This window comes from Oreochromis niloticus, linkage group LG13, assembly GCF_001858045.2.
Source record: "Oreochromis niloticus isolate F11D_XX linkage group LG13, O_niloticus_UMD_NMBU, whole genome shotgun sequence".
NCBI classification, from domain to species: Eukaryota; Metazoa; Chordata; class Actinopteri; order Cichliformes; family Cichlidae; genus Oreochromis; species Oreochromis niloticus.
The window spans coordinates 14,638,904-14,665,639 of NC_031978.2; the positions used below are offsets into that span (position 1 = coordinate 14,638,904).

At 40.4% G+C, this 26,736-nt stretch overlaps 1 protein-coding gene across 1 annotated transcript in view; it reads left to right on the forward strand.

Moving 5' to 3' along the window:
* Window positions 1-1,441: 1,441 nt before the first annotated feature.
* The window catches only part of LOC100696677 (E3 ubiquitin-protein ligase NEURL1), a 34,308-nt gene continuing 9,013 nt past the window's right edge, over window positions 1,442-26,736 (forward strand). Inside the window, exons 1-4 of the mRNA XM_005474231.4 lie at window positions 1,442-1,739; window positions 7,464-7,705; window positions 10,030-10,351; window positions 25,694-26,413. Coding sequence (XP_005474288.1) covers window positions 1,706-1,739; window positions 7,464-7,705; window positions 10,030-10,351; window positions 25,694-26,413 — 1,318 coding nt within the window. The 5' untranslated portion in view covers window positions 1,442-1,705. The remainder of the gene's footprint in view (window positions 1,740-7,463; window positions 7,706-10,029; window positions 10,352-25,693; window positions 26,414-26,736) is intronic.

The following is a 26,736-nucleotide window of genomic DNA, read 5'->3' on the forward strand; positions in this document are numbered from 1 at the left end:
GACTGCGATCGCTACGGGGTCCATGCTATAAATTCCTAAGTGTTCTGTTCACACATTTTGTTTTGATATCTTTAGTTTATCTCGTTTTTCTTTGACAAATAAAATTGTTTTGACGACTTTTCATAGAAAATAACGATGTAAAATGCTGCATGAAAAACCCCAAGTCATATGGCTTTACCCCCATTGGAAATTGCTTACAGACAGTCAAGTAAACCGCAATCAGTTTGTATAAACAACACAAGAATATAGCCCATGCTACTGAGCCAATACAGTGTCTCACAGGTCTGGCTGCTGATACAAGTTATATAAATGCTAAGGCGACAATAAGGCAGGTCCTGAGAGGTGCCCGCTGGGAAACATGGCCAGCATGCCAACTCTGAATGTCTAGAGCCAGACACTTTGGAGATGTGTGTGCAACAAGCTCTTCCTTTACTTTAATTTGAAAAAGGTCAATTGTATTAACATTTTCAATGTGAGATCACCCCCTTTGATTTAACTGCTGGAAAGTCCAGTCATGATCTGGAAATTTGAAAATGTTGCACTGAATGAAAGTTGTTCTGAGATCTGCTTGCATGCATAAAAATAAGGTTCCAGCTCAAAGATCAATCAAAGCTCTCAAATAAGCCTAATATACTACATGGCCTCACTGTTTCACAGCACCAGTATCACATTAAGCCTCAAGCCAGGAGTGTCTTGCTCTGGTCATCATGGCAACTCCTCTGCCAAGACCCATCAGAAAGTGTCAGTATTTATCTTCATACAAGCTGCCAAGTAAATCTTGAAATACTGCTCTGAGTACAGATGTTGGCATTAGAGGAACTTAAACTCTTTAACCTGTTGTTGGAAGGAACTTCTTCCAGCTGTGTGACATCTCTTTATTGCTGATCAAGTGGATTAATCCTCCAGAGAGATGCTTGAGGTTACAACTGGGTTTTTCTGCCAAAACAACTACAAAAATCAGACACTGTCAGAAAATTTTCTTCCTTGCATTTTTTTTATTTTACCATCTATTGAATTCAGTGAGTTTCTCCATGGGAATGTAAATTGCCTACTTGGGGGGAAAGAAGGAAGATGAAAGGATAGTAAGGACAGCACACATGGTGGGCAACAAGTGGGGTGGAAAACCCAGCGCCACGTGCTTGATATACTGTGGTGCACCAGCAACAGCCACTACACGAACTGTGGAACACGAGGACACAGCATGATTATGAAAATGATTAGAAATTTTACAGTTTAATAAACAAAACAAGCTCTTTGTTGGATGCGTGATTCCTCGCAGTGGTACAATGTGTACAGAACACTGTACTGGAGATAACTGTGCTTTAAGTGTCTATATAATCTAGGAATATAATAACTATTTCTTGCTAGTTAACGCTCTTGAAGTCTTCTCTGGTGACTACAGCGTCAATAGTCCTGTGAAGCTCCACCTCCACTACCACCTTTTATGTTAATTTCCGCGCGGACTGAAGTGAGCCACTGCGTGCTGGATCTGTTAGTTGCTGCGTGCTGCTGCTTGATGTCGATGAATCTTTGGATAGACACAACCTGACGCTGAATCACTGTCGGGACTCTTTTTCCCCCCCTGTGCGTGTGTGAACAGTGTCGTGTCCATATAATGTCGTTGCTGAGGACGCGAGGCTGAATGTGAATACTGTGGATCCAGCTCGCAGTTAGAGGGAGAGGTGAACGCACCTTGCATCCAGCCATGGGAGGTCAGATCACCAGGAATACCTTTTACGGTAAGGACATCTGGCGTCACCGGACAGGACAGCGTGTGTGGATTGTTTATTATGCGCCATAATATTATAAGACGAGACGATATAAACGAGTTGTAAGCTTAGCTTGTGCAGCTTCAAGCCAGTGTGCATGAAAACTGTAGGCGTCCTGGGAGCCTAAAATAAAGGAGAAGTGAAATTAGAGCCGCTTTGGCCAAGTTTAAGCACCATTTGTAAGTCACGACTGGCTTAGGATTAAAGACACTGGTGTTTTTCAAGTGTGAAAATCCTCTGCGACTTCATATTAACCGACTTCCATCAAAAGAAACCAATTAGGACAAACTGAATTGAGCTGGTTAGAGGATTAAATAGCCTTCAACTTTTTTTGCCCACCTGCTTGTTATTTTTATTTATTTATTTATCTCTACCTTTAGTTGATCCCTAAACACTTTTAGAGCTTTCTGCCTCTTTTTAATGAACCTCCATGTCTCAAATTATAATAGTGAACAGGTACACGGTATCTTGTTTCTTCTGCTTTTTGTTTGTATTGTGTTTCACTTTTTAGGTGCAGCTCGCAAAAACTTCAGTGGTAAAAGTCATATAGAATCCCGTTTCGTTTTGAATTATTATCTGGAGTCCTAGTACACACAACATGCATTTAATAAAACTTCTTAAACTTGTTATTAAACTATGTTGAGCACTAAATTAATTTAAGATGACTGTGATACTTTTTAAAGCGTTTAACTCGTTGGTGCTTTTTATTAAGATTAAGCATTTAAATTTAAAGTTGGCACAGTAAAAGTTCATGTATCAAACATTAGGGTAGAGCTGAAGCAATACTTTGAATCGATTATTCAGTCTCCAGAAACATAATGCTTTTGGATATGTGATTGTTTCAGTTAATTCCCAAGTAAAACAAGTAGAAAGTTCTCTGGCTCCGGCTTCTCACATGTGATGGTTTGCAGATTTTCTGTGGCTTACTCATTTTAAATTTAATGACCTTGAGTATGAACTGATGGTTGACGGGCAGGGAATTTTGATGAGCAGTTTACGCTCTTTTCTGTCATTTTATGGAGAACATGAAGTGACCAATAAAGAAAAATAACCATCAGGTAAATTTAATTATAAGAATCACATTAATAACGACTTGTTGGGGGCCTAAATGATGCAGTTCTAGTGTTACACTAAGTCTTTTGTGGGATGTAGTGTTTTGATTAGTTTTCAGTGGCTTTACATCAGCAAAGATTTGCCAGATGATTGGATGTTCTGTGGTTTTTGGTTCTTAGTTATTGTAAACAGTCCACATACAGTAAATGCCATGAGTCTGTGTGGCCTTATTTGACAGAAATCTGGCATTCTCTTGTGTTTCTGATCATTTGTGACCATTATATTTCAGTGAACTCAAGTCAGATTAACTAAATTGGATAGAAATAATTTTATTCCAGCACAAATGATTTTCCACTGTCTCTGGCTATAAACGTTTTTAGGACAGCAACGTTTTTTGGGTTCAACAATGAAGGAGATAACTTATAGAGTTTACAGTCTTCCCTTTCACTCTTTATTCAGGTCTCCAATGCTGTCTATCAGCACCAAGCTGCCCATCCTATTTTTCCAGCTTTTACGTTCCATATCCATATTATAATTTTTTGATTTCATCTCTCTTCCATATTGGTATTATCTTACTTTAGTTTACAATTTCAGTTTGGTACTTTTTGATATACCGAGTGCTTTTCCAGCACACCCAGATGAACAGATGGACCAGTTCATGCTATCCCTTTTCCAGTTTCATTTGTAGGGTCCACTGGTGTGACACAATACAGGTGCAGACAGGGGCACAGCTAGAAGTTCTTGGCTGTCAGCCATGTGTTCAGTCGGGGCCCTAAAAATGTAAACATTAATAATCCCTGTCGTGTTGCAGGGCCCACCTCCAGCTCAAGGGCTCATGAATCATTCAACCTTCACTCCTCCCCGTTTGGTAACCCTTCATGACTTCATGACGACTCTGGCATTCATTGTTCTTACTTAATAATTCTTTAGTTCGATGTATTCAAATATGAATACTTGTTGCGTTTCTGGACGGTTTTGGACCGTTGCTGAAAAAATAAAAACAAGACATTTCAAGGTATCACCTTGAGCTCTGAAATTGTTTGGAATTTTTTCACAATTTTCTGGACCAAACAACTAATCCAGCCCAAAGTTTACGTCGTGTTACATTCCAGCATACATCTTTAACACTGTGCATGTATACCTGTTAGCTCATGACAAATAAAATAGTCTTTCCTTTAGGTTTTTTAAATAAAGTAGTTTAAAAACAATGAATTGATCTAACATTGGAAACAAAACCCACTTAACCAGATTCAAGTGATGGCCCTAATGCCTAATGATCCTTTGAAACCTGAACTAGGCGCAGCCCTTTTACAGAGGCCTCATACAAATCATCTCCTCTGGTAAGACGTTTAAAAACTTTTAAATCACAAATGTTTATCTCTTATTGAAACAACGCCAGCTATGACATATGTGGAAAAAGCTAAATGTGCCCTGCAGCTCTTTAGAATGCATTTTAGGGGCCACCATGCCTTGATACTAACGTCACACCACATTAGGGCCTCTGCTGAGGCGTCTTAGTAAGACCAAGCCTCAGGATAAAACACAGAGGAGCGTAGGAGGCCAGGTGACACTGGCCAGGGCCACTCATTGTCTCTGCACTGTTTGTCTTTTCCAATTAATGACAGCAGAGGCAGTCACATTGTGTGCGGTGGTGCATTAAGTAACATTATCCTTAAGTTGCTCATCTGACGTTTGTCATGGCACCTCTCTTTTATCGTGGCAGGGCTCTGGTCGGTGGTTACCCTGACGTCACCGTTGGGTTGCATGACTTTTTAAACACACTACAGCAACCATTGTATCATCAGCACTTTTGGCTCTAACCAGTTGTCATCTACAATAAATCAAATGTGGTATTTTTATTTATCCTTTTATTTACTTTTTTGACTTTCATAGTTTATATAGTCCTTTGAAAGCTGTAAACCCATGACAGGATGTCTGGGTTGTGGAAATAAACCTTCAGCTGATAAAAAAAAAAAAAGAAAGTCTGTAGAATTCAATTTCACAGCAGCAGAAATGGTAGTAATATAGCAAAAATGAAAGAATATATTGGATTCTCTGGTTAGATGGTGGAGGATAAGAGACGCCACGGTCTGCAGGGCCAGTGAGGTGAGGTGTTGCTTCTGTTTTCAGCCCTAACAGGAAATACTCTATTCAATCTCAAGCCTGGTCTTTGATGGAGTACAATGCAGTGCTGTTTTGTTTTCCCCAAGACATCACGTCTGACACGACGTCATGGATGCAATATGGTTGAAGGGTTTGTTATGACTTCATTTAAGACCACTGTTGTGCACAGAGCACAATTAGGCATTGTTCAGCATTGACAAGAGCATGCAAAAAGCTTACTAAATACACTGTACTGAGTACAGAACACTTGGCAGAGCCTCTCTGATTGTGATTTGAAGGGCAGGACTAGGCAGAAATATGTGACAAAGATTCCCATTTGACAGCATTTGTAATTATTTTTCAAGGTTGACTATGACAAGGTTTTTAGATTTTTTTTAATATAAATCATGTCTTCATCTACTGCTCAAATCTCCGTCTCTGCCCTAAAATTAGAACAGCTGTGATGTTATATTAAACCTGGCCTCAGAAGTCACATGACAACTCGTTTCCAATCCCGGCAGTCCTAACTGATTTGTCTCTGCGGTGCATTATATACCTCTTGACCTTCCAAGGTCAATTAAAGGAGAGCAAAAATAGTTGTCTTTCAGCAGTGGCTCACATTCTCCTCTTGCAGACAAACACAAGCTGCTCGTACACAGTCTTCCAAGTTTAGGTGCGAAAATGCAACCAGTTCTCGAGGATGAAGAAGCGTTAATGAGGCTTAAATTATTTATTTTGTTCACACTTCGTGCTCGATGGTATTTTAAAACCCTGAAATGCTGCTGTAGACGAGGTCGGCATTTTATGGAACAAAATCTGTATCAAACCGCGTCGTGAGATAAAAGTTATTTGTGTTATCAGTAGAATAAAAAGTTGTTTTGCGTGAGCCAAAGTTTGTGAGAAAACACCTCCTCCATTAAAACCACAGTGACCTTGGTGTGGTCCTTTTGAAGAGGAATGTAGGAAATGAGAATGGGGAGAGTGGATCCAAATGAGAGGGAGTCCGTGTGAATCATGATTATCAAGGCTTTGAGATTAGACGTTTAAAAAAAAAAAAGAAAAAAAAAAGCTGGTTCTCTTTTATGAGTTACTGTAAGTGGGACAAGTTATTCACATTTTCACATGGGAAAAAATCTAGAAACCCGGGTGCATAGTGTGACTCACTGTGTACCTGTGGATTTTTTTTTTTACCACTTCCTCTGACCTACAAATCACAATAAATGCCTCACATTTTGCACCACTGATTTTGTAGCGTAGCGTGTACGTGACTTTCAGACATAAAGACTTATGATAAGATTGATATATGCTCATTAAAACACGAGCCGTAACTGGAAATGACATGTTAACAGCCATTCCTCACTATTATTAGTGTAGCTTTGAGTAAACTGCATCCGCCAGCTGAACATACACGCATCAAGAACTCCCGTAAGATCCCAAAGGTCATTTTCTGCTAGGCTAATTGTGGTCTTATTTGTGTGTAAGTTGATCTTTTTTTTTCCTTTGTCCTCCGCCTCCTTCTGCTTCCTTTACCGCTTTCTGCTGATTATCAAACAAAAAGTTTTCCAAAGAAAGAAAAAGATCCCAAATGCAACACAAATCAGATGATTATCTTGAAAGATGTAGAAAAACAAAAGTGAGAATTCGGTGTTACCGGAAATGACCATTTACTGAAATGAGAGTGTTTTGCACAGACTTCACGCAGCTGCATTGTTCTCCTAAATTACGCTGCCAGGAGAGCAAGTCTGTCTTTGTGCTGTTGGGTTTGTTTTTTGTTTTTTTTTCTATCAAAGGACATTTAGCTTGTAATTTACCTTGCACATTGTTCATGTTTACAATACAGGTGTTATTACTGTGCTACTGTGAGAAGATGGAAACAGACTTATGCTTTAAATTGCTTAAATAGATGTAATCGCTTCTGTTTGTCTATCTGCCTGTCTGTTTGTTAGCAGTCTAGCATCCAAAGTTTTTAAGATTTCATTTTCAAATTTTGTGTTATGGTAGGTACCAACAAGAGCTCAAGCTGATTTAGTTTTTGCGAAAATCAGGTCAAGGTCACACCGAATGTGAAAATCAGTCCAAGCTTTATGTTACCCCTGATTTTTTTATGGATCATCTTTAAACTCTACAACAATATACTAGGCCTTGGAGTACCAAAATTGGATAAGCATTTGACTTGACGGTCATTGTTGTAAGTTAACCTTGCAAAATATCATATATCATATATATCATATTAAAAAGGGCATGGAGAGCGCTATACAACATGCTTTTTATTTTCTCAATACAACACCATACAATTGTAGCCCTTGCCCTTTGGGGAAAGTTGGGTTCCCTGAGTGCTTTTGTTATCAAATTGGATAATTCAGCAGAATGAACCAGCCAGTGTGATCCTGCAATGGTACAGACAGCCTGATTCAATACTGCAGTCAAATGTAATCTAATATTTGGGTATTTTACTGTAAATTGCACCCCAAGAAAATTAACTCCCCCTCAACCCTTGACCAAAATAACCAACTCTTACGCTTCTCATTCTTCACATAGATTCCCTAAATGGACCGTTTCCAGCAGGACCTCACCGATATCACCACAAGCCCAAGCGCTGCCTTCCCATCCAGCCATGTGGAAATTTGTCCTCCTTCCCTCTGCTCTTCCACCCAAGCACCAAGGGCTCGCAGATCGTCATGGACATGTCTCAGAGAACTGTCAAGAGACAGGCCAGCTTCTGCAATGCCATCACCTTCACCAACAGACCTATCGCTGTGTATGAGCAGGTTCGACTGAAGGTAAACAATGCACTATTTGAATGCCATTTGTATTCACAGGGATAATTACTATTGGAGCCCCGGTATGCTACACACAGAAAATGACTGGGTTAAAAATTGACCTATTGCACAATGAGTCCAAAGTCCAATAAGCAACAATAATTATTCCGACACCACAACTAGAGCACAAGTGGTTGTCATTTTCATAATTTCCTGTAACAAAAAACATTACTTTACATAGATTAGCACATCATGTACTTTCTGATATTATTTCACACAGTCAAGTACTGAGAAGATACAAATTGTGAGTGTGATGAAAAGTAGTCCTCTTTTATCTCTGTCCCTCTAATTCTGTTAGCATGTTTTCATTTTCTTCTCCCTCCCTGTCTGCCTCCCTTTCTTCATCCCGGCTCTTCACTCTCCTGTTTTGATTTTCTCTCTTTCCTCTCTGTGCTCTTGTGTGGGCCAAAGCGGCAGCAGCTTAGAACAAGTTTCCACTTCACCTATCAGGCCATCTATGTCTCGAATGTGAGAGAGTAGGGCAAGCACTGCCATGTGAGGAACACTGTTATCTGGCACACTAAATGCAAAGTAAATAGTGCTTCGAAATAAGACAAAAATCGTTTGCAGGTGATAAACATACCGAGGTAACCAATCTTGAAAGTGATAAGTTGTTTTTTTAGCCCTGCTAGTGGTTTGGCACTATGATGGGAATGTTGTGCTGTCTGTTTGTTCAGACTGAAACATCTCAACTATTGGATAAAATGAAACTTGGTACAGACATAGAAGCCCATCCGTCCATCTATTTTCTTAAGCACTCATCCAGCCAAACCAAATTAAATTCCTCAAGATAAGTAAAAATAACCTCAGTAACTCTATGTAAATGATTGATGTAGCCACATTTCAAAGCCTCGATGTTAGCTTTGCCTAGACAGGCTTCGCCATGCAGCAGGCCATATTATTTCGCAGATAGTTTCTTTCAAAATGCTCCAAGAGGCACAAACAGCACAAACATGGTTGAGAGGTCCACTTTAGTGAATTGAATTAGTGCAGGAGAGTTCAAGCAGACAGCCATCGGCTAGAGCTCCCTCTATGTCAGCATTGTGGACCACATGTGAGAGATAATGTTAATAACGTTTATTTGCCCGCACAGGGAAATTCTTTTGCAATCACATTTCGTACACCAACATGGAGCAAACACATCGTTTTCAATACGTAGGGACACTTTCATTGCACCTTGAGGTTGTTTTGGCCAAACCAACTGGGAAGGCCATGTGTTGCCCATGTTTAGAAATTTGATGGCTTGAGGAATAGACAAGACATGGATGTTGCTTCTTGTTGTTCTGAAAAGTGAAGCCAAGGTGGAAGTGCCTCTGGTAGTACAAATTATTCCTGTAGTAAACAGCCTCCACTGCCTGGATTTCTGACAATAGTAAACACTTTCCGGATGATTGTATTGGAACAATTGCTAGTTTCAGAACAAACAGAATAAAACCTGAAGTAAATTTTGTAAATTATGAGTACACTCATGGGCCAATGACTTGCCAGTCACATGTGAGTATTGAGTAGCATGGTATCACTCACTTTCTCTGTAATGTCTTCCCTGTGCTGCTGAGGCTTCACCATGAGACTTCACAAAACAATGGGTGATGTCACCGTTGTTATAGCCATCTGTCAAACACATTAACAGCCATAGTGGTAAATTTAAGCCTTACCAGTTTTCATTGGTATACTGGCTTGCAATTGGTACAGTGGTGTAATCATCAGCTGTTGGCATGCTAAAAGATAAGCTGTTGGACATGATTATCATCAGTTAGACATTTTTACCATGGTGACATTCTTAAACTCAAAGCAACACTGCACAACAAGTGCATATATGTCTGTAGACTCTAGATATTTTTGAACAATATTTTAATGTTAATGCTCTTATAATATATGCCTTTAATGCCCAGTACATGTTTCTGCCATTCTATTGGCTCCCATAGGCCTTTTGTCATGGTGCTAACACGCTCCGATCTATCAGGCAGAAACATTTTGGATTGAATCCATTTTCATAAAGAAGTCACATTTCACAATAATCTAGGACTCGCTGCTCTTGGCACTGATAAAACACAGTCATACCACTTTAAAGGTAATTGCAGCTATAATTATGACTGGGGTGGAGGTGAAAAATTACCCAAATGCAAGCTTTGGATGGGATGAATTAATCACGGTGCAGTGCAGGTAGTATCACTGCAACTCAGCAGAAAGGAAGCCGGCCCAAATTTGGCTTTATTCTTTTTAGCTCATATTGTAGTTTATCTTAATTAAATTATCTTCATTGATTTAAAATATGTTCTCTCCAGATCACTAAAAAGCAGTGCTGCTGGAGTGGTGCTCTACGTCTTGGTTTTACATCCAAGGACCCATCAAGGATCAATCCAGACACCCTGCCCAAGTATGCCTGCCCTGACCTGGTCTCCCAGAGTGGCTTCTGGGCAAAAGCACTTCCGGAGGAGCTCTCCAATGAAGGAAACGTCATCTCGTTTTGGGTGGATAAAAAGGGCCGGGTGTTCTATCGAATCAACGACTCCAGCCCCATACTGTTCTTCAGTGGGGTACACGTCTCAGAACCCCTCTGGGCTCTCATAGATGTCTATGGCCTCACTAGGGGGGTCCAGCTGCTAGGTGAGTCATGCATTCAAAGGCAGGTCTACATTTTATTATCTCCAATATTTTATTTATTCCCCAAAACCTTTAAAACTACTCATATTCCTGCCAGTTCTAAGTTTGATTTGTGCCCTGTTTACAGCTGTTGTAATGATACTGCATTAGCTCATGAGACCCATTAAGGAGGCTAAGCTGAAATGGTAAACATTATACTGTTAAACATCAGCTACAAGTTATCTCACAGCACCTCTCTGCCTGGGTAGAGCCTTACAGAGTTGATAGCATTGCTGCAGACTCTGTGTTCTTGCTGTAATGCTTTGCCACTGGAAAAACACTCTGCATCTGCTGCTTTTTCATCAAGTGATTAAAAGGTGATGTTACATACAGCTGCACTGCTTTTCCCACACCGGCCAAATGGCTCAGTGGAAAAAGATGGTGGGAGATTAGGCAGATTGTATAGTTAGCATGGCTGTTAGTATCAAAGAAATTTCCCTAAAGGGAGAATTTCAAAATGTCTGAAATCTTTTCTTACAATTCCGCCGTGCTGTTTAAAGGGTCATTACATCAAAGAAATGTGAAGCAAACAGGTCTGTCCCAATTATTAACAGCAGTGTTTCATCAATCTAAACCATCTCAAGTGTGTTTGGATTGTTGATTGTGTTGTATTTATGAAACACATCATAACCAAGCCAGCTTTTGAAAACAATGCAAAAGTATGCAAACGGACAAATAGGAATCCTTGTGGTTGCCTCAGTACTTATTTATAACCATTTCCAAGAACCGCACTGCCTCTCCCTCTAAACAAAAGAGGCTGTCAGCACCAGTAATAAAAATAGAAGAGGCTCCCATATTGTGTAGATAGTGCCATTTAACCTTATTTCTTGTGGTGTGGTTGACAGCGAGAAGCGTGCTATCTCGTGATGGGCTGTTTGGTATCCAGCGCCAGAGTGTAGCTATCTGGGGTTCACTGGCCTCATGGTGCTGACCAGCACATTGCTCTTGTGAAAGAACAAGAGCAATGTGTTGGTCATCCCAACAGGATAGAGGAGGGATGATGTCAGGTAATGAGATGTTTGGGGTGTTTTTCCAAGACTATCAAATCAGTGGAATGTCTCACTCTGTGGATCCAAGCCTGAGTTTGACTTCGTTTGACATGCAGTCAACCCAAACTCGGATTCATATGTTTAAATGAAAGTCCCATTGGTATAATAAGAGAATTTTTCCGTTTTACAATTACAATTAAATCTGGGGTTTTCTGGAATGTGAGATCATACTTTACGCAATCTATGCCTGTGTATAATGTGAATGAGGCCAGCAGCCATAAATCCCACAGTTTCTACTCTAGTTTTCCCATATTGATCACTTTTATCCTCACATTGATGGCTTAAACCGAAAAGCCTCAGCCCTCAGTCAGCTAAAGGATCACTTGGCTATCAGCCTTCCTCTATAGTCTGAGAACGTCACTGCTCAAGAGCATGGTATATCTCAAAAGGCCAGTATTGTCTCAGGGGTTGGCTGCAGTTCAGCAAACACTTAGCCTGAAATACGGGCAGACACATCAAAGTCTGGTGTTGCAAACTGGCACGTATTTTCCTTTAACAGAAGGCTGCTTTTTGATTCTTAATGATGCTCACAAGCTGAGCCAAATTTCACCTGTTGTGGGCTTACACAATCTGCCCAGGTGGGAATTATAGATCGCCAGATTTTTTTTTTTTTAACAGAAGACATATTGAACGAGGAGCTGTGAATAGGCTCCACGGAGTGTGGAGAATGGCTTGGTTGGGTGACCTTGATTTGGCTTTTGTGATGAATTTGCTGGACAGTAAAAAAAAAAAAAAAAAAAAAGGCAGAATAAGTTGCGATTAACTTGTTTACTTCTAATAATAATATGCATCACTGATTAGATAATGTGCTTCAGGAGTGTTAAAGGGCTTCACCACCAAGTTTACATAGGACTACTGTAGTACAGAGGGAGTACGCCACTCCACTCCAATTTAGGACCGTTGCGAAACCGTTTCACCTCAGCCAAACAACTCAGTCCAAGATGTTTCAGTCAGAGGTTTTGCTGCAGGTGCCTGATGTGGCCTCAAGATGCTAATCTCCAGCACTGATGACGGCTGTTATGTTCACTTCTTCCTGAACATGAGATTTAATTTACATTATAAGCTGAGAGTCTCCATATCCAACCAATTCCTGATTCAAGTGACATCTTTGGAAGCAATTTATCAGATTTCATGCACCTCCCTCAGAGCCGCAGATGATTTCATCAAGCTTTTCTCCCAAATGCATTTCCTAAGCACTGTAAACAGACTTTTATGTTTAAAAACCGAAGGCCGCATTAGAGACTGGAGCTTGATTCGTTTGGAAAAATGTCAGCTTTTGGTATTTAGATGGTATTTATTTACAATAATAGATATATAAGATTCAGCATATCAGAAGTCTGTTTTAGTCCATTTTTAAACATGTCTTCTTTGTTTCACTTTCAGCATAAAAAAAATGTATGGTATGATAACAGATTTCACTTCTCGTGACATTTTATGTCTATTCCTGTAAGCCGAACCAGTCTTGTCTTATTACCTCATTCCTCAGCTGACATGGCAGACACTGCCCTCCATTCACTTTGAGACCCACGTAGTGAGCTTGCTGTGATCTGATCTCATCCTTTATGTAAAAAGAGTCCATGTCTTCAATATTTAATGGATTAATCATAATAATGTTCCTGCACACGTCAGCATCACAACTGTCACTTCTGCACCACCTGAGTATTACTACCCTGTTAAAAGGTGGTGGTTTGATTGTCTTTTCCTGCACAAATACTTTCTGTGATCCCTCCCAGGGTGAATATTTCTTAAAAATCTGAATTTATTCCAAACGCATGATAAAGTTTTATAATTATCCAAGCCATTTTTCAAAAGATGTTTTTCATTCAGTGGCTGCGACCTCCCCTGAGGAGACGCAGTCAAAACTTTGTTTTCTTCAGCCAGTGGCTTATCCGCATCAAACGCATGCTCTGCATCGTTCTCATACCTTTGTGTCCATTTGATCCTTTACAACCAAACATGCTGTATTAAGGGATTCATCCAAGCTGCTATCCATCATCACCTTTTCACTTGCGCTGCCTCTTAATGTGGTCTGCTGCCAAACAGTTTAACTGCTCTCAGGTATTATTCTGATGTTCTGAGGATCTTTTCCAGTGCCGTGTTGTTTCCACTCTTATCATGGGAGTGCAGTTCAGTAGCTAGCCACCCATGCAAGAAGCCAAAGGTGATCCTGAGATCAGTGAGACTGCTTGAAAGCTGAGATGGTGTTACGTAAGAGAGGAACCTAAATTAATCTGCTGAAATCAAACTGAGCCTCGGGGGTTGTCCAGACCAACAATGCTGCCCATGCAATTTAAGAAAGATCTGTTACATCACCACACTTGTCCTACTCACACAGCTATCAATAAAGACTAAAGTGCATTGCTTGGGCTTTGTACAGAATGGACTGGGCTGTTGAGGATGCACGGCACTACCAGTTTAGCCCTTAGTAGGATTGACAAAAGATTTCCTCAAGTGTATATTATGTCCCAAGCAGCATAACTGGTTTAAAGCTCAGTTTTCTCAGCTGTGTTTTCATAAAAAGGTCTCTGTTTACTATGTTTCCCCTAGCAGTATTACCAAAAGCCTGGCTTTATGTAAATCTTTTTAATACAAAAAAACCCCCTAATGTGAAATAAAAAAGTGGTAGTTTTCTTTTCTTACTTGCTAACTTATAGGCAACTTGTCAAGCTACAGAAACCAGGTCATAAATATCTGAAAAGAAACACACAGGGAAATGGTACACCGTTTTGTGGTAAAAAATGTAATGGGGAATCAGAATGTTCCCTTTACACCTATATAGCCTCAGTCATAGCAGAATCTGTTTGTTTATGGGACGTATCCCAAGAGACCACACAGCATCCTCGGTTTTGTACAGGTATGATGGATTTTTTCCAAGTTAGATAAGCCGACAGAGTCAAAGGCATCTTTTGATAGATGCAAGATGCTTTACTGGGGGTTTGTTTACTAGAGGTAGATGAGTCACTTAATCACTGACAGAATGGTAGTGATCCGTGAGGCCGGCATCAGCTAACATCATCTGCAACCTGTCCTCTAGTCATTAGAGAAGAATCCAAAATGACTGCCAGACTGTCAAGAGGCTGCGTACCTCTCAGGTGATTAAGAGGGAACTGTTGACATCAATCATTTCCATACACGGCATTGCGACGCATTAGACTGTAGAGCTTCATGGTGGGGAAAACTCCTGCTATTTGCTTTTCATGCTTACTAGCATCTTCAGGGACGTCCCTAACATTTACACCTGATGAAACACAGGAAATGTTCCTTTTTTAAATGCGTGCTGCATAGAATATCCGTATTAGTTGCAAGTATCCATGCATGGCTTTGTCAGCTTTGCTTAACAGTGGAGAGGATGTGTTCACAATAAGGATAAATCCTTATTGCTTTGGTCATTTCTTCTGTTTTCACCTGGTAAATCACTAGATTGTGTATTATACAGAGATCTGAACTATTTTATTGTGGGCTGTGAGTCGCTGATCACTTAAAATTAGCACAAGTCACTCTCCTACTCCATAATTTAAAGACACCCAGTTTGCACTCTCTTTTCCCCTGCCATTCTAGATTAGTTTGGAGTGCAAATCTGACAACAACTGCAATCTTCATTTACCTTATGGCTGCTGCTGCTGCTGCTTGGGTAAAAATGTTGGTTATCTTTATTATGATTTGTCTTTCAACTATTTTAATTCCCAATTGTTTCAGTCTATAAAATGAGAAATTAGACATTACTATCCTTTAAATCAGCGCCAACAAACCGGCTATTTGCCAAAAGAGCTAATATTAATAAACATAAAAAACACAAAAAAGTTAGCATTGGCAGTATGTTAAACAATTTTTAAGCTAGTTATGTCTGACAAGCATGCACCTCCCTGTAATCATATAATTTATCCCTACTCGAGAAATATTGAAGATTAACACTGACAGGCCTCAAGTCCAAAGCAATAAACTCCACAGCTCTCATCATCATATTTTTCCATTTTAATGATGGAAGAGGTTTCACATCCAGCTTGTCTGGGTGCAGCTGCTGCTGCTGGCAGCCGCTGGAGCTGGTGAAGCTGTGGCTGAATTGGACCACACAAACTGAAATATGCCAAGTCAAATATGGAATCAAAACATCAAGCACTAAACAGTTGTCCGAATAGTCTAACTTAGACAAGTTAGCTTACAGGGTTTAGATGATAGATGACTGCTAAATTCTTAGTCACACACACCTAAAGAATTGAGGGTGACCCTTTCATGTTCCATGGAAAAATGTGTATTCCTCAAATCATTGGCAAGTGGTTGCCTCTAGTCATGCAGGCCTAGAGACCAGTTAGCAACTCCCACACTGGTCACTAAGGAACAATGTGTATTCTCCAACTGGTTAACAAGCAGTTGCTGGACGTTGCTGACAGTTGCTAGCTGAAAGTTGTTCCAAAGTGTTGCATTAAAAACCCTGTTGCATTTGTTTTTGGTTCCTAGCAGATTGCCACAGTTGCCCTTAGTTTGCATGGAAGATGCCAGCTTATCTGCAGCTCAGAGAAACGTCACCTTAGTAGAAAATGTATCATGTTGCTGAATCCTACACTGTTCCAAAGGAGCAACTTTTACTTTAGTTACTTTAGTTGGCAATTGTTTGCAGACAAGTTTCATGCAAACTGCAAGCGACCAATTCGCTAGTGACAAGTGATCGCCAGGATGTCTTAGTGCAGCACTATCTTTGCCACTAAATTTAACTAGTGGCAGCCAGCAAGCTGGAACAACGACTACTCAATCAGTCTGAGAATACACATTTTTATTGCAAGGGAGTCATAGGCTAGTCTCTATATCTGTGTAATTGAGGCCTAAGCTTAAAGTTTACACCAGCGTCTTCACTGTGTCAGTTAGTTTGGAGAAGATAAACATTCAGTAAATGTAAACATTAAGGACACTAAACATAGTAGTGTCTGTTATTTTTGGCAGTGCTGTGAAAACATGGGGTGTTTTCAAAACATCTCCATGTTTTTCACGGATCAACCCTGGAAGGCTATCGAGGTAGCTGTCTTCTTCTTATTAAAACGGTGGACAGATTACTGAGAATTTGATTATATGAAACAATATCGACAAAATAATTGAGCAATTGTCTGTGAGACTGCAAACCTGATTCTTTAAATGATCACTTTATCAAATTTGCCCCAAATTTGTCGCTGAACAGATTTACAGTATTTCATCATGTGTCCATAGCAATTCTGTACTCTTGTTATTGTGTTACTTTCATGTTACTCAAATAAAAGCGAAAGTTTGCAGTTGCCTTTGACTCATACCTGTTTTATCAAGAGAGATAAACTGCACACGATGAAAAGCTCAGTGCTGCACAAACATGTTTGACGAAACCTGATTGTGCTGTACTTTCCTTTCTTTGTGTCTATTTTTGTCTGTGCTCGCTCCGTGTGCCACATGCTTATGTTCACTTGCTACAGATCTCACCTATTGTTTCTCTTGTCAACACAGATTATGTGGCCTTTCACAAGGTTTGATTTGTGGATTAATGTGTTTTAAATATAGAGGCAGATCTGATAAGTGCAGTCGGAAACAAGTGCACGCAGGATTGGGTCAGTGGGGCTGATTAAAAAAAGGTTCAGTATCATAAAAGGATGCACAAAGTGGTTGCTCTAATAGCATACAAGTAAAACTTTTAATTCAGTTTTTATACTGTATCCAGTCATGATGTGGTCCTACCTTTTTCTAAGGGGCTTCATAAGGGAGCAGAACTAAACTCTTTGTTAATTTTGATTGATGAAGACACGCGATAGGCCTGAGGGTTCTTATTACCCTGAAGTACTGCAAATGGATGTTGTACTAATACATTCGGTTTCTGGTCTGCTGCTTACAGCCAAATCCTCCAAAAACAATAAACTTGAAATTCAGCATGGTAATAACAATATGCAAAGTCATCTGTCAAAAGTCAGTTTGCAGCCAAAGGCAAAAGGCAGACAGTGAGAGAGGAAAGAAAAAAGAAATGCTAAATGTCTCCATATTATAAACATTCGGTAAGTTCCTTGAGGTGAATTCTTTTGGCGGAATTAGACTGAAATCATGAATCATACTTCAGCTTGTCGCGCTTTTCTTTCTGTTTTCTTCAGCAGTTGCTGTCTGTGTGATGAAAACCTGAACAAATCGCACGAAAAGTGATCCTTTTTTCAAGGGACTGGACATTTAAACCTGATTACAGTCGCATTATGATTTCGCAAGGCTGTGGACGCCGTCCCAAGTTTTCCTGTTATGGAAATTACTGAAGCTTGAAACTTACGTTCCGGTCAAGAGGACATTTAGGCCCATGTTAATACCTTTTTGGGTAAAAACATGTAGGGCTAGAGAGGACTGTGCAAAATCTGAGATATCCTTGCCCATTCCTAACTAGGTACATTGTCTTTGCTTCTATGTCACCATAACCAGTTTGATACTGAGGCTGCTAGCTCTCGGGCAAGTGATAAATCTATTCATAATCCATCTGTCCTTTAAGTTAAAAAAAATAAATAAATAAATCACAGTTTGTGCTTCAATTTAAGGTCATAGAAATAGCAGAAATTGTTATATTTAAATTATTTTTCTGTAATGTTGTATTTGAAATGCAAATGATTAAACTGCTGAACATAACGGTTTCAAAGTATAGCTGTAGTATAACTTGATAGTACAGATTTTTGTGCTTGAATCATCCTTTTATTTCATAGCTGCCAAACAATTCCCGTTTGCATGCATGTTTGCAGCCAACCTTGAAAAACTATTTGTCATAACTAAAAAAGCATTTTAAAGACACAGTGTGGAGGTACAACTTTAGTTTGGAGAAATACAGTCTTGTCAAAAGGACAACCTTTACTCCTTCCATGTAAATTAAGAGGTCAAGTAGCAGCCAGTTCAAATGCACTTGATTCACTCAGTGCAAGTGTGACAAACTCTGTAAAAGCAGACGTTTTGACAGGTTGCCGGTCTGCAGCATTCAAGTGTATGTGCACTCTTTAGAGGATTGTTGCAGTGTGTTAAAGTCCCAGCAAATTCACCAAAGGTCAGTACGTGCAATGCTCTGAGGAATTGCAAAACCTTCAGCTCAGACTCTACAGGCCTCGGTTAGCATGTTAAATATTCAAGTTTATGCAAGTACAACTAGAAAAAGACTAATATATGAAGAAGTATGGCTGAGAAAGGAGAAAGCCACTTCTCTTTAAAAAAACATAGAAACATGACCTCATCTAGATGCTGTAGTTAGATGAAATGCTGTAGTGGGATCTTAAGAGTGCTGTGTATAAAGTAATGGCCGCAAATCCAGTAAACTGAAGCAACGTTGCGAAGAAGAGTCGGCCATAATTCCTCTATAATGATGTGACAGAATGATAGTCCTTAAGGAAACCGTTACTTCAGTTTATTGCAGCTAAATGTTGTTCTATGGCTTATTGAGTCATGAGGTGTATGTACTTGTGAAAACCTTCTCTTTCATATGACTGCGTGTTTTGAATGCTATGTAAATAAAGAGTCTATAGTACAGTGGCTTCAATCAGCGCAAGGAAAGACCTGATAAATGACTAACAAACAGAAAGAGATTTGCAAATTCAAAGGAAGAATTGCCTTACTGTTCGATTATTTTAGCATGCTGACTGAAAAAAAAAAAAAAATCTAAAGCTACCACTGAAAGCGTTTGAACAGTTGCTGGTATTTGGTACAATTATAGTGAAGTGATTGGGTGCATGCCAAGGGGGCTTGAACAGCCTTTCAGCTTCTATAGCTGCATTCAGGAGTCAAAACAGAGACACAAGCTGGTTTCACCGTCCCAAAGAGACACACAGTGCATGAGTGTTACGCAACATTATGGCCCATTAGCACTTCCCATTTCTCATGACAGTTTTTTGTCGCTTATATTTCCACTCTTTTAAACCCACTGTTAAGTGATTGCATAAATGTGTCCATTCATCTCCAAGTAGTTATTTTGTTAATGCTGCACATACACCCAGGAATGGCATGTTCAGCTTTTTGTTTACATGTATTTTAATCACACATCCTCTCCTGTAGGTCGGTGAGGTGTGAGTGGAGGACAGAAGTGTACAGCTCCCTATAGCACTGTATTCTCTAAGTCACTTTTGAGTGTTTTTACTTGGATTATAACTAAGTAAATTAAATCTGCCAGACAGTCAGCTACAATTAAATAAGGGGCTTGATATAAACTAAAGGGCTGTCCTTTGACCTAACATCTGCCAGAGTGTACACACTGGGATTAGAGTCCACTTATTTATGAGAGCTCTGTTTCTGGTGATCTCAGGGCTTGGAATTCATTTGATTTGTTGAACCAAAATAAATGCCGCTGGCCAGGCTATTATGCTTCAGCTGGGATTTAATCGGTGCAGATGGAATCGAACAGATTTTCAGGAAATCAAAATAGAAATCGTAATGGAGCCTGTCAGGTTTGGATCCAGGAAGCTGGACTGTACCGGGGGAAGCCTTTGGAGAGGAGGCTAATCACTTTCAGATGACCTGGTGAAGATGTGAAAGCGTGCTCTCTTTCCTGTGTGTCGATGTGTGCACAGATGTTCTCTCGATATTACTTTCACCAAAACAATGAGATGAATCAATAATTGGAGAAATGTGTTTCAGATTGAGACACCTCATCAAGCAGTGGATGGTTGTCCAACGTGGAATTACCTAAGATGAGTAAGGCTGTGTAGAAGCACTGCATTACAGGCAGTTTCAGAAGGCTGACCTAGAGGAAACTGTGCCCTTGAAGTGCTCAGCAGCGTCTTCATCTGCTGCCATTTCTCCCTTCAACGTGTGCCCTTTACTTTTCACTGTCACAGTCATAAATTCTAAAAACCAATTGCTTAACTTGGACTCTAAACATATGTGGCTTTTGTTGCACATGGGGTCCCACCATGTATCACTGTCATAGCTTTTAGACCCTCTTGCTTCACGTACACTTTCCTTAGTGAGCTCAGTCGGGGTTTTTTGCCTTTCTTTGATAAGCGGAAGCCTATCCCTTTCCTTTTTGGGACAGGCGCATAACCCTCGCCAAACACCTCTCTTATGACGGATGACTTCACTCAGTCATTGCAGACAGAGCCCTGGATAGCTCTGCAATGCATGCATACTTACGGCAAATCCCCAATCGCACACACGTATATGCACATGCACACAGTCAGTGCAGCTGACCTTGTATAGAGGTTGCAGGTTCATAAAAAGACCAAAATGCCTCTTAATCTTGTTCTGCCAGTGCAAGGAAGAGGAAGAAATCTCCCTCGTCTATATAGTGCCACGCCACTGTCTGACTGAGAGCTGTCCATGACTAAAAAAGGCACAGCATTCCCCAAAAAAGAGAATGTACACAAAAAACAGCTCTATTGCAATATGTACATTACTTGTGAGTTACACAAGATGCAGTTAGCTCTTAATATAAAGCATACTGTTTGTTTAGACTGTGTGTGTGTTTGTCTGTTTGCAGTTTGTTTGTTTGTTTGTTTGTTGTTAAACTGGCTTGCGTTTACAGTAAAACAGGATTTCGGTTTCAGTTACAGCCTCCATCCTTGCACATGAAATATCGTCTCCAGAAACAGGTTTTTCCAGGCAGTGTGAAGACGTTATGCCTGTGAATGTTGGGACTTGTTTGAATGTGTAACGACGCAAGAGGCAGAGGGGTGTTTGTCTCTCTGTGGACTACATTTTTTTTCCTACAGGTGTATATTTTGGCATGGATGTGTTCTTGCTTTCTCAAAGCCAAGAAATGTCCCCATAATGTGTAGCAGGAGTTGAGCTGCTCTGATTACTGATGTTTTCTCACAGCTACAATGATGGAATAAAGAGCCAGAGTCAAAGCGGTCAGCCGCTGACCCTGCAGTATCAGTCTGGTATGTGTTCCTCTTTTCAAATAGTTTTTTTTTTCCTTCTCCTGGGACCAAGAAGCTGGAGCTGTTAAAAGGCCTCTTAATGCTACTGGGGCAATTGCAGCCATGCACTTAATCATTTCAGTATTGTTTTTTGTCCCAGACCAAGAAGGAAAAAAAACAGAATTCAGACTATTCAAAAGCTTTAAGCAAGGACATGAACTTCGAAGTAGAACATAATTACCATTATGTTTAGGACATGCTATTAAAGAAACCACTGGAGCACTGCCAGCTGTTACGACTCAAAAAATTGTTACCCTAAGCTGCAATGAATTTTCTGTTGGTACCGTGCTTAATCTTCTCACATAATTCAGAAGACTGTGTGTGTGTGTGTGTGTGTGTGTGTGTGTGTGTGTGTGTGTGTGTGTGTGTGTGTGTGTGTGTGTGTGTGTGTGTGTGTGTGTGTGTGTGTTTGCTGCCCTAATTGAAACATTTTTTCAGAGATTTTGCTCTGTGCTGACATGATAGCATCACACAGTTGCTGCACATCCATGATCTGAATCTCCGCATCCCAAAGCTGCTTTATTTGGCGGTCTGGAGACTATGGAGCCTATTTGAGTTGAGTGAGCTCATTGTCATGTCCAAGAAATCAGTTTGAGATAATTTAAGCTTTGTTATCCTTTGTTATCCTGCTGGAAGCAGACTTCAGAAGATGGGTACACTCAGGCCATAAAGGGATGGATGTGGTCTGCACTAATACTTTAAACGATGCTCATTTGGAACTAAGGGATCCAAAGCATGCCAAGAGTCACCCACACATTCAAGGAAGGATAATCCATGCCAAATTCTTACCCTACCAAATGTCAGAGCAGAAATTGAGACACATCAGACCAGGCAACATTTTCTCAATCTTCCTTCCCGTCTTCCTAGCAGCTTCAAGCATTCTGGTCATTCTCTTCTTACCTCTGGCATCAACAAGGCATTTTCTTCATCAGGACTGAGCTCACTTGGTATTTTCTCTTTTTTGGAACAGTCTCTGCAAACCCTGGAGATGGTTTTATGAGAAGATCCCAGTAGATCTGCAGTTTCTGAAATACTCAGACCAGCTCGCCTGGCACCAACAACCATGCTACATTCACAGACAGTTAAATCACCTTACTTCCCCATTTTGATACTTGGTTTGAATTTCAGACATTGTTTTGACCATGTGTACGTGCCTAAATGCATTTGTTTCGTTCGGTGTGATTGGCTGATTAAATATCTGGACTAGCAACCAGTTGAACAGGTGTACCCAGTGAGGTGGCCAGTGAGTGCATTTGAGCCATTAATCCATTATTTGTTTCTCAGGATTTCAGCACATCATTCATTACTTTTACTCTAAATTCTGAAACGTAGTCTCTCTTGCCTCCTGTATGTGGATCTAATTTTGCTCACACTCAGTCTTAGTACCCCCTGTGGTAGTTTTAACCATTTTGATAGACATACATAAGCACATTTTATCAGGCACAGAAGATAAATGTGGTGTATTAGGTGTTTCAGGCTTCACCATTTCTCTGTATTACCCAAAGATTTTCATTTTTTTTGTCAAAAGTTTCATGAGTAAAATTCTTTCCCAGATTCTTTTCAGGCTAAACCCAGGAAGAGGTCATGCATATTTATTTGCCTCACGTCTTTGTCTTTCTTTGTTTAGTCTTCTTTTATCTCTTGTATATCTTTTTTTTCACAATGTCTTGAAATTTCTTTGAATGTTACTAACTATTCCCCTCACAGCTTGGCTTGAGTGCTGTGCCAATCTCAGAAACCAAAACTGTGAACCACAGGAAGCTTTAATAGCAAGAATAGAAATTATCTCCTGTAAGTCGGCTAACTTTGCCTTGAAGATGATAAGGCGGCTAATAATAAGACTCTCGTGCCTGGTCGTGCACGCTCTTGACTGAGGTAGTAATGAATGTCAAGCGCTTTATCAGAGGCTAGCCGGAGATGTGCCATCTTTGTTTGATAAAGGAGAGATGTTGAGGTCTGCCCTTTCATTCAAGTGCCCACCCTATTTTTTGTCCGGTCGTCCCCTGCTGCGCTCTCCTTCTTCATCCACTTCTCAAAGGGAAAGCCCAAAGCAGATCGAGGCTGGGAGCTGTCATGCCACTCATCTCTCAGCCTGCCCTCTGCTTGCTCTCCTCAGATGTCTAATCAGCCTAATTTTAGCTTGTTTTAGATGGCCGTGTTAAATATGGCTCTGCGTCCCCAAGCGTGCCATGATGCAGATGATCTGTTTGCAGTGACTGTGTGCATGGAAAACACGCTCACGTTGTGTTTTCTTTTTTTAATGATGCTCCCGTGTGGTTTCTATTTTACAGTGAGCAGATTTAGCACAGGAAGGCCTATTTGTGAGGTGGGGTGGAGAGCATGGAGAGACATGTAATGCAGTTTTTAGGAGTCCCTTTACCTTTCGACGATAGGAAAAAAGCTGACTTTAGCATCCAGACACATAGCTGAAAATGTCACCAGTAGACAGAGGTATATTAAGTTGCTGGTGCTGAGGCAGTTTGTTTTGTAAACACTTGTGGTAGCTATTTGGATGTATACATATGGTTTTACTCTCTGACAACGACTATATATAAACTGGCTTCATTAAATTTTTGGAAGTATAATCTTTGCATTTAAAAACTCGGAGGACTGGAGCTGTGCTAACTCTCACTTGCACACTTAAAGTCATGGTAAAAAAAAAAAAATAGTGCACCCTTTATCAGTTCTAAGCTTTAACATATCAGGATAGTTTTAAAAAATCATCTTTCATTAGCAGCTATTAAAATTATTTAAATCTAGCCTTAGGTGTAAAACGACACACAACAGTTTCCACTGTTCCATCATTTATTTAACAAAAACTAAGCCCAAATGCAGAAGCAGAGTGTGAAATATTAAATACACCCCGTGATTCAGTAGCTTGTACAGCTTTTAGCAGTAACAGCTTGAAGTAATTGTTTTCTGAATGACCTTATCAGCCTCTCACATCATTGTGGAGGAATTTTGGCCCGGTCTTCTTTACGTTGCTTCAGTTCATTGAGGTTTGCAGGTATTTGTTTATACACAGTTCTCTTAAGGTCCAACTACAGTTTCATTCAGGTTAAATTCAAGACTTTGACTGGAAAATCGCTTTTCTTTTTCAACCATTCTGTTGCAGATTTGCTGCTGTCCTTGAGATCATTGTTCTGTTGCATGACCCAATTTCTGAAAAGTTTTAGATGTTGGACAGTGTTAAGGTTAGCCCTAACCCTGTGATGAACTTTAACATGTAACTTGCTAACTAAGGCCTTTAGGGTCTAAGATGTAGCTTTTAATTTTGTTGCACTGTACAATCTGACCTTTAGCAGAATTAGCTGGGATGACCAGTCCTAGGACGATTGATGGGCAGCAGTAATTGACTTTCTAAGATAAGTTTTCATCCTTGGTGTTGTGTTAACATATACCTGAATATACTAGAGCAGCCAACTGCTAAATCTTCTGCTTTTATAGAGGTGCTCACACTTGCTGATGATCAGTTAATCAAGTGCATTTAATGAGCAGCACCTGGCTCCTACTTGCCCTCCTAATTCCTACTTGAAGCAGTAAAAATGTCTGTAGTTTTTCACACGCTGTGCCTGCATTTTGGCTCAGTTTCTGTTGAATAAATAATGTCACAGTGCAAATCTTATGTCATGTGGTTTAGCAGAGGTTGCATTTACTTAATTTTAAGACGTGCGAGAGACCAGTGTATTTTCATCATGTTGTGATACATAAAACCTCAGAAGTGAAAGAGGGTGTACTTTCTTTTTACCATGACTGTAAGAAACAAGCAAAAGAAACCACAGAACCCTGAGCTAGAGACAGCGAGACGGGGCCTCAAACACAGGACCTCTTTTTCCTTCAGTGTTACATAAAGCTGTTATGTCCTACTGTGATGGAGCCACTGGGCCTGCAGCTATAGCTTTCCCCCACTTAAAGTGCTGATATGTTTCGGGAACATATAAACATTGAAAAATTTTGTTCATACTTTTGAAGCCTTAGTGCAGAGAGAGCTTTAGAATGAATATGTTATAAAACAGAGAAGCCGGAAGCCACCATTTGTTTAGAGTGGCAGGTGTGATGAATAAACAGTGTACAGACTGGGGATATGAAACAAAATAGTGTTATACAAGGAAATATGCAGAATACTAAGTAGCTACATTAATTTCATTTAGTCTTCCTGACTCTGTTTTCCACTTGCAAAGACTGTAAATTGATTCATTTTTTTGCAGCTGTATAAGCCACGGTGCTGCAAGTTAGGACGCTATCTAAATAAAAATTATTAGAGAACAAATAAAGGCAGTGTGCATGAATTTAGATTTAAATGTGCTCTGTAAAAAACCGCAGCACAAACAAGTGATTACATAACATTGCTGTGTGTGTGTGTGTTCTTTTTTTTTCCACAGACAGCGAGATGGTCCCACTGGATTGCCTGCGTCCTCGTTCTCTCGCTTCCGCCCACCGGACCGCCATTCAGCGAAGCAGTGGTGACCCTCGCCTCTCCGTCAGCCTGTGTGACCTCAGCCTGCAGCAGCAAGAGATGCATCTGGAGGAAGATGATGAGGATGAGGAGCAGCTACAGCCCCTGAGCTCTTCCTCCTCCTGCCATGTGCCCCAAAACTCACAGAACTCACAGCAGTGCTCGCTTCTGCCCAGCCATTTGGACAATGATCTGCACTTTCACTCGGTGCACGGCATCCACGTAACCGTGCTGGATAAGCACACGGTGGCTCGGCTGGATCACCGCGGTGATGAAAGGACATTGGTGTTCACCAGCCGACCAATGCGCTGCTCAGAGACTGTATTTGTGAAGGTGAAAGCAGGTGTGTCGCGGCCCGGGTCGCTTTCTTATGGCGTGACATCCTGCGACCCCGCCACCCTGAGGCCCATTGATCTGCCGTCTAACCCAGAGTCCCTAGTTGACCGCAAGGAATTCTGGGCTGTGCGTCGCGTAGCGATGCCACTCCACAGCGGCGATATCTTGGGCTTTGTGGTGAACGCAGAGGGGGAGGTTATGATGAGCCATAATGGCGTCAGTGCAGGGATGCAGCTGTGCGTCGATAACTCCAGGCCTCTCTGGATGTTCTTCGGTCTGCACGGCACCGTCACACAACTCAGGATTTTAGGTAGATTCAGTTGATCTTTTCATGTTTTTATCTTTCCATTGTGAGTGTGTATGTGTGTGTGTTTGATACCTAAAAATCAATTTTTATGTTCTTAAATCAAATTTGGATTAGAACAAATTCAGGAATAACCTAAGCTATCACTAGAATGGACTCCATCACTGTTATTACTCCCTCAGAAAACACTAAGAGTTTTTAACCTAAGAGCTGCTTGAATTGAAGCCATGTTTAACTGTCGAGTCACAGCCCTTTTAGAAAATGAATTTTTGGTAATTAGATTTCAGTCTTTTATTAGATTTCAGTTTTTCAAGATTTTTGTTCCTTTT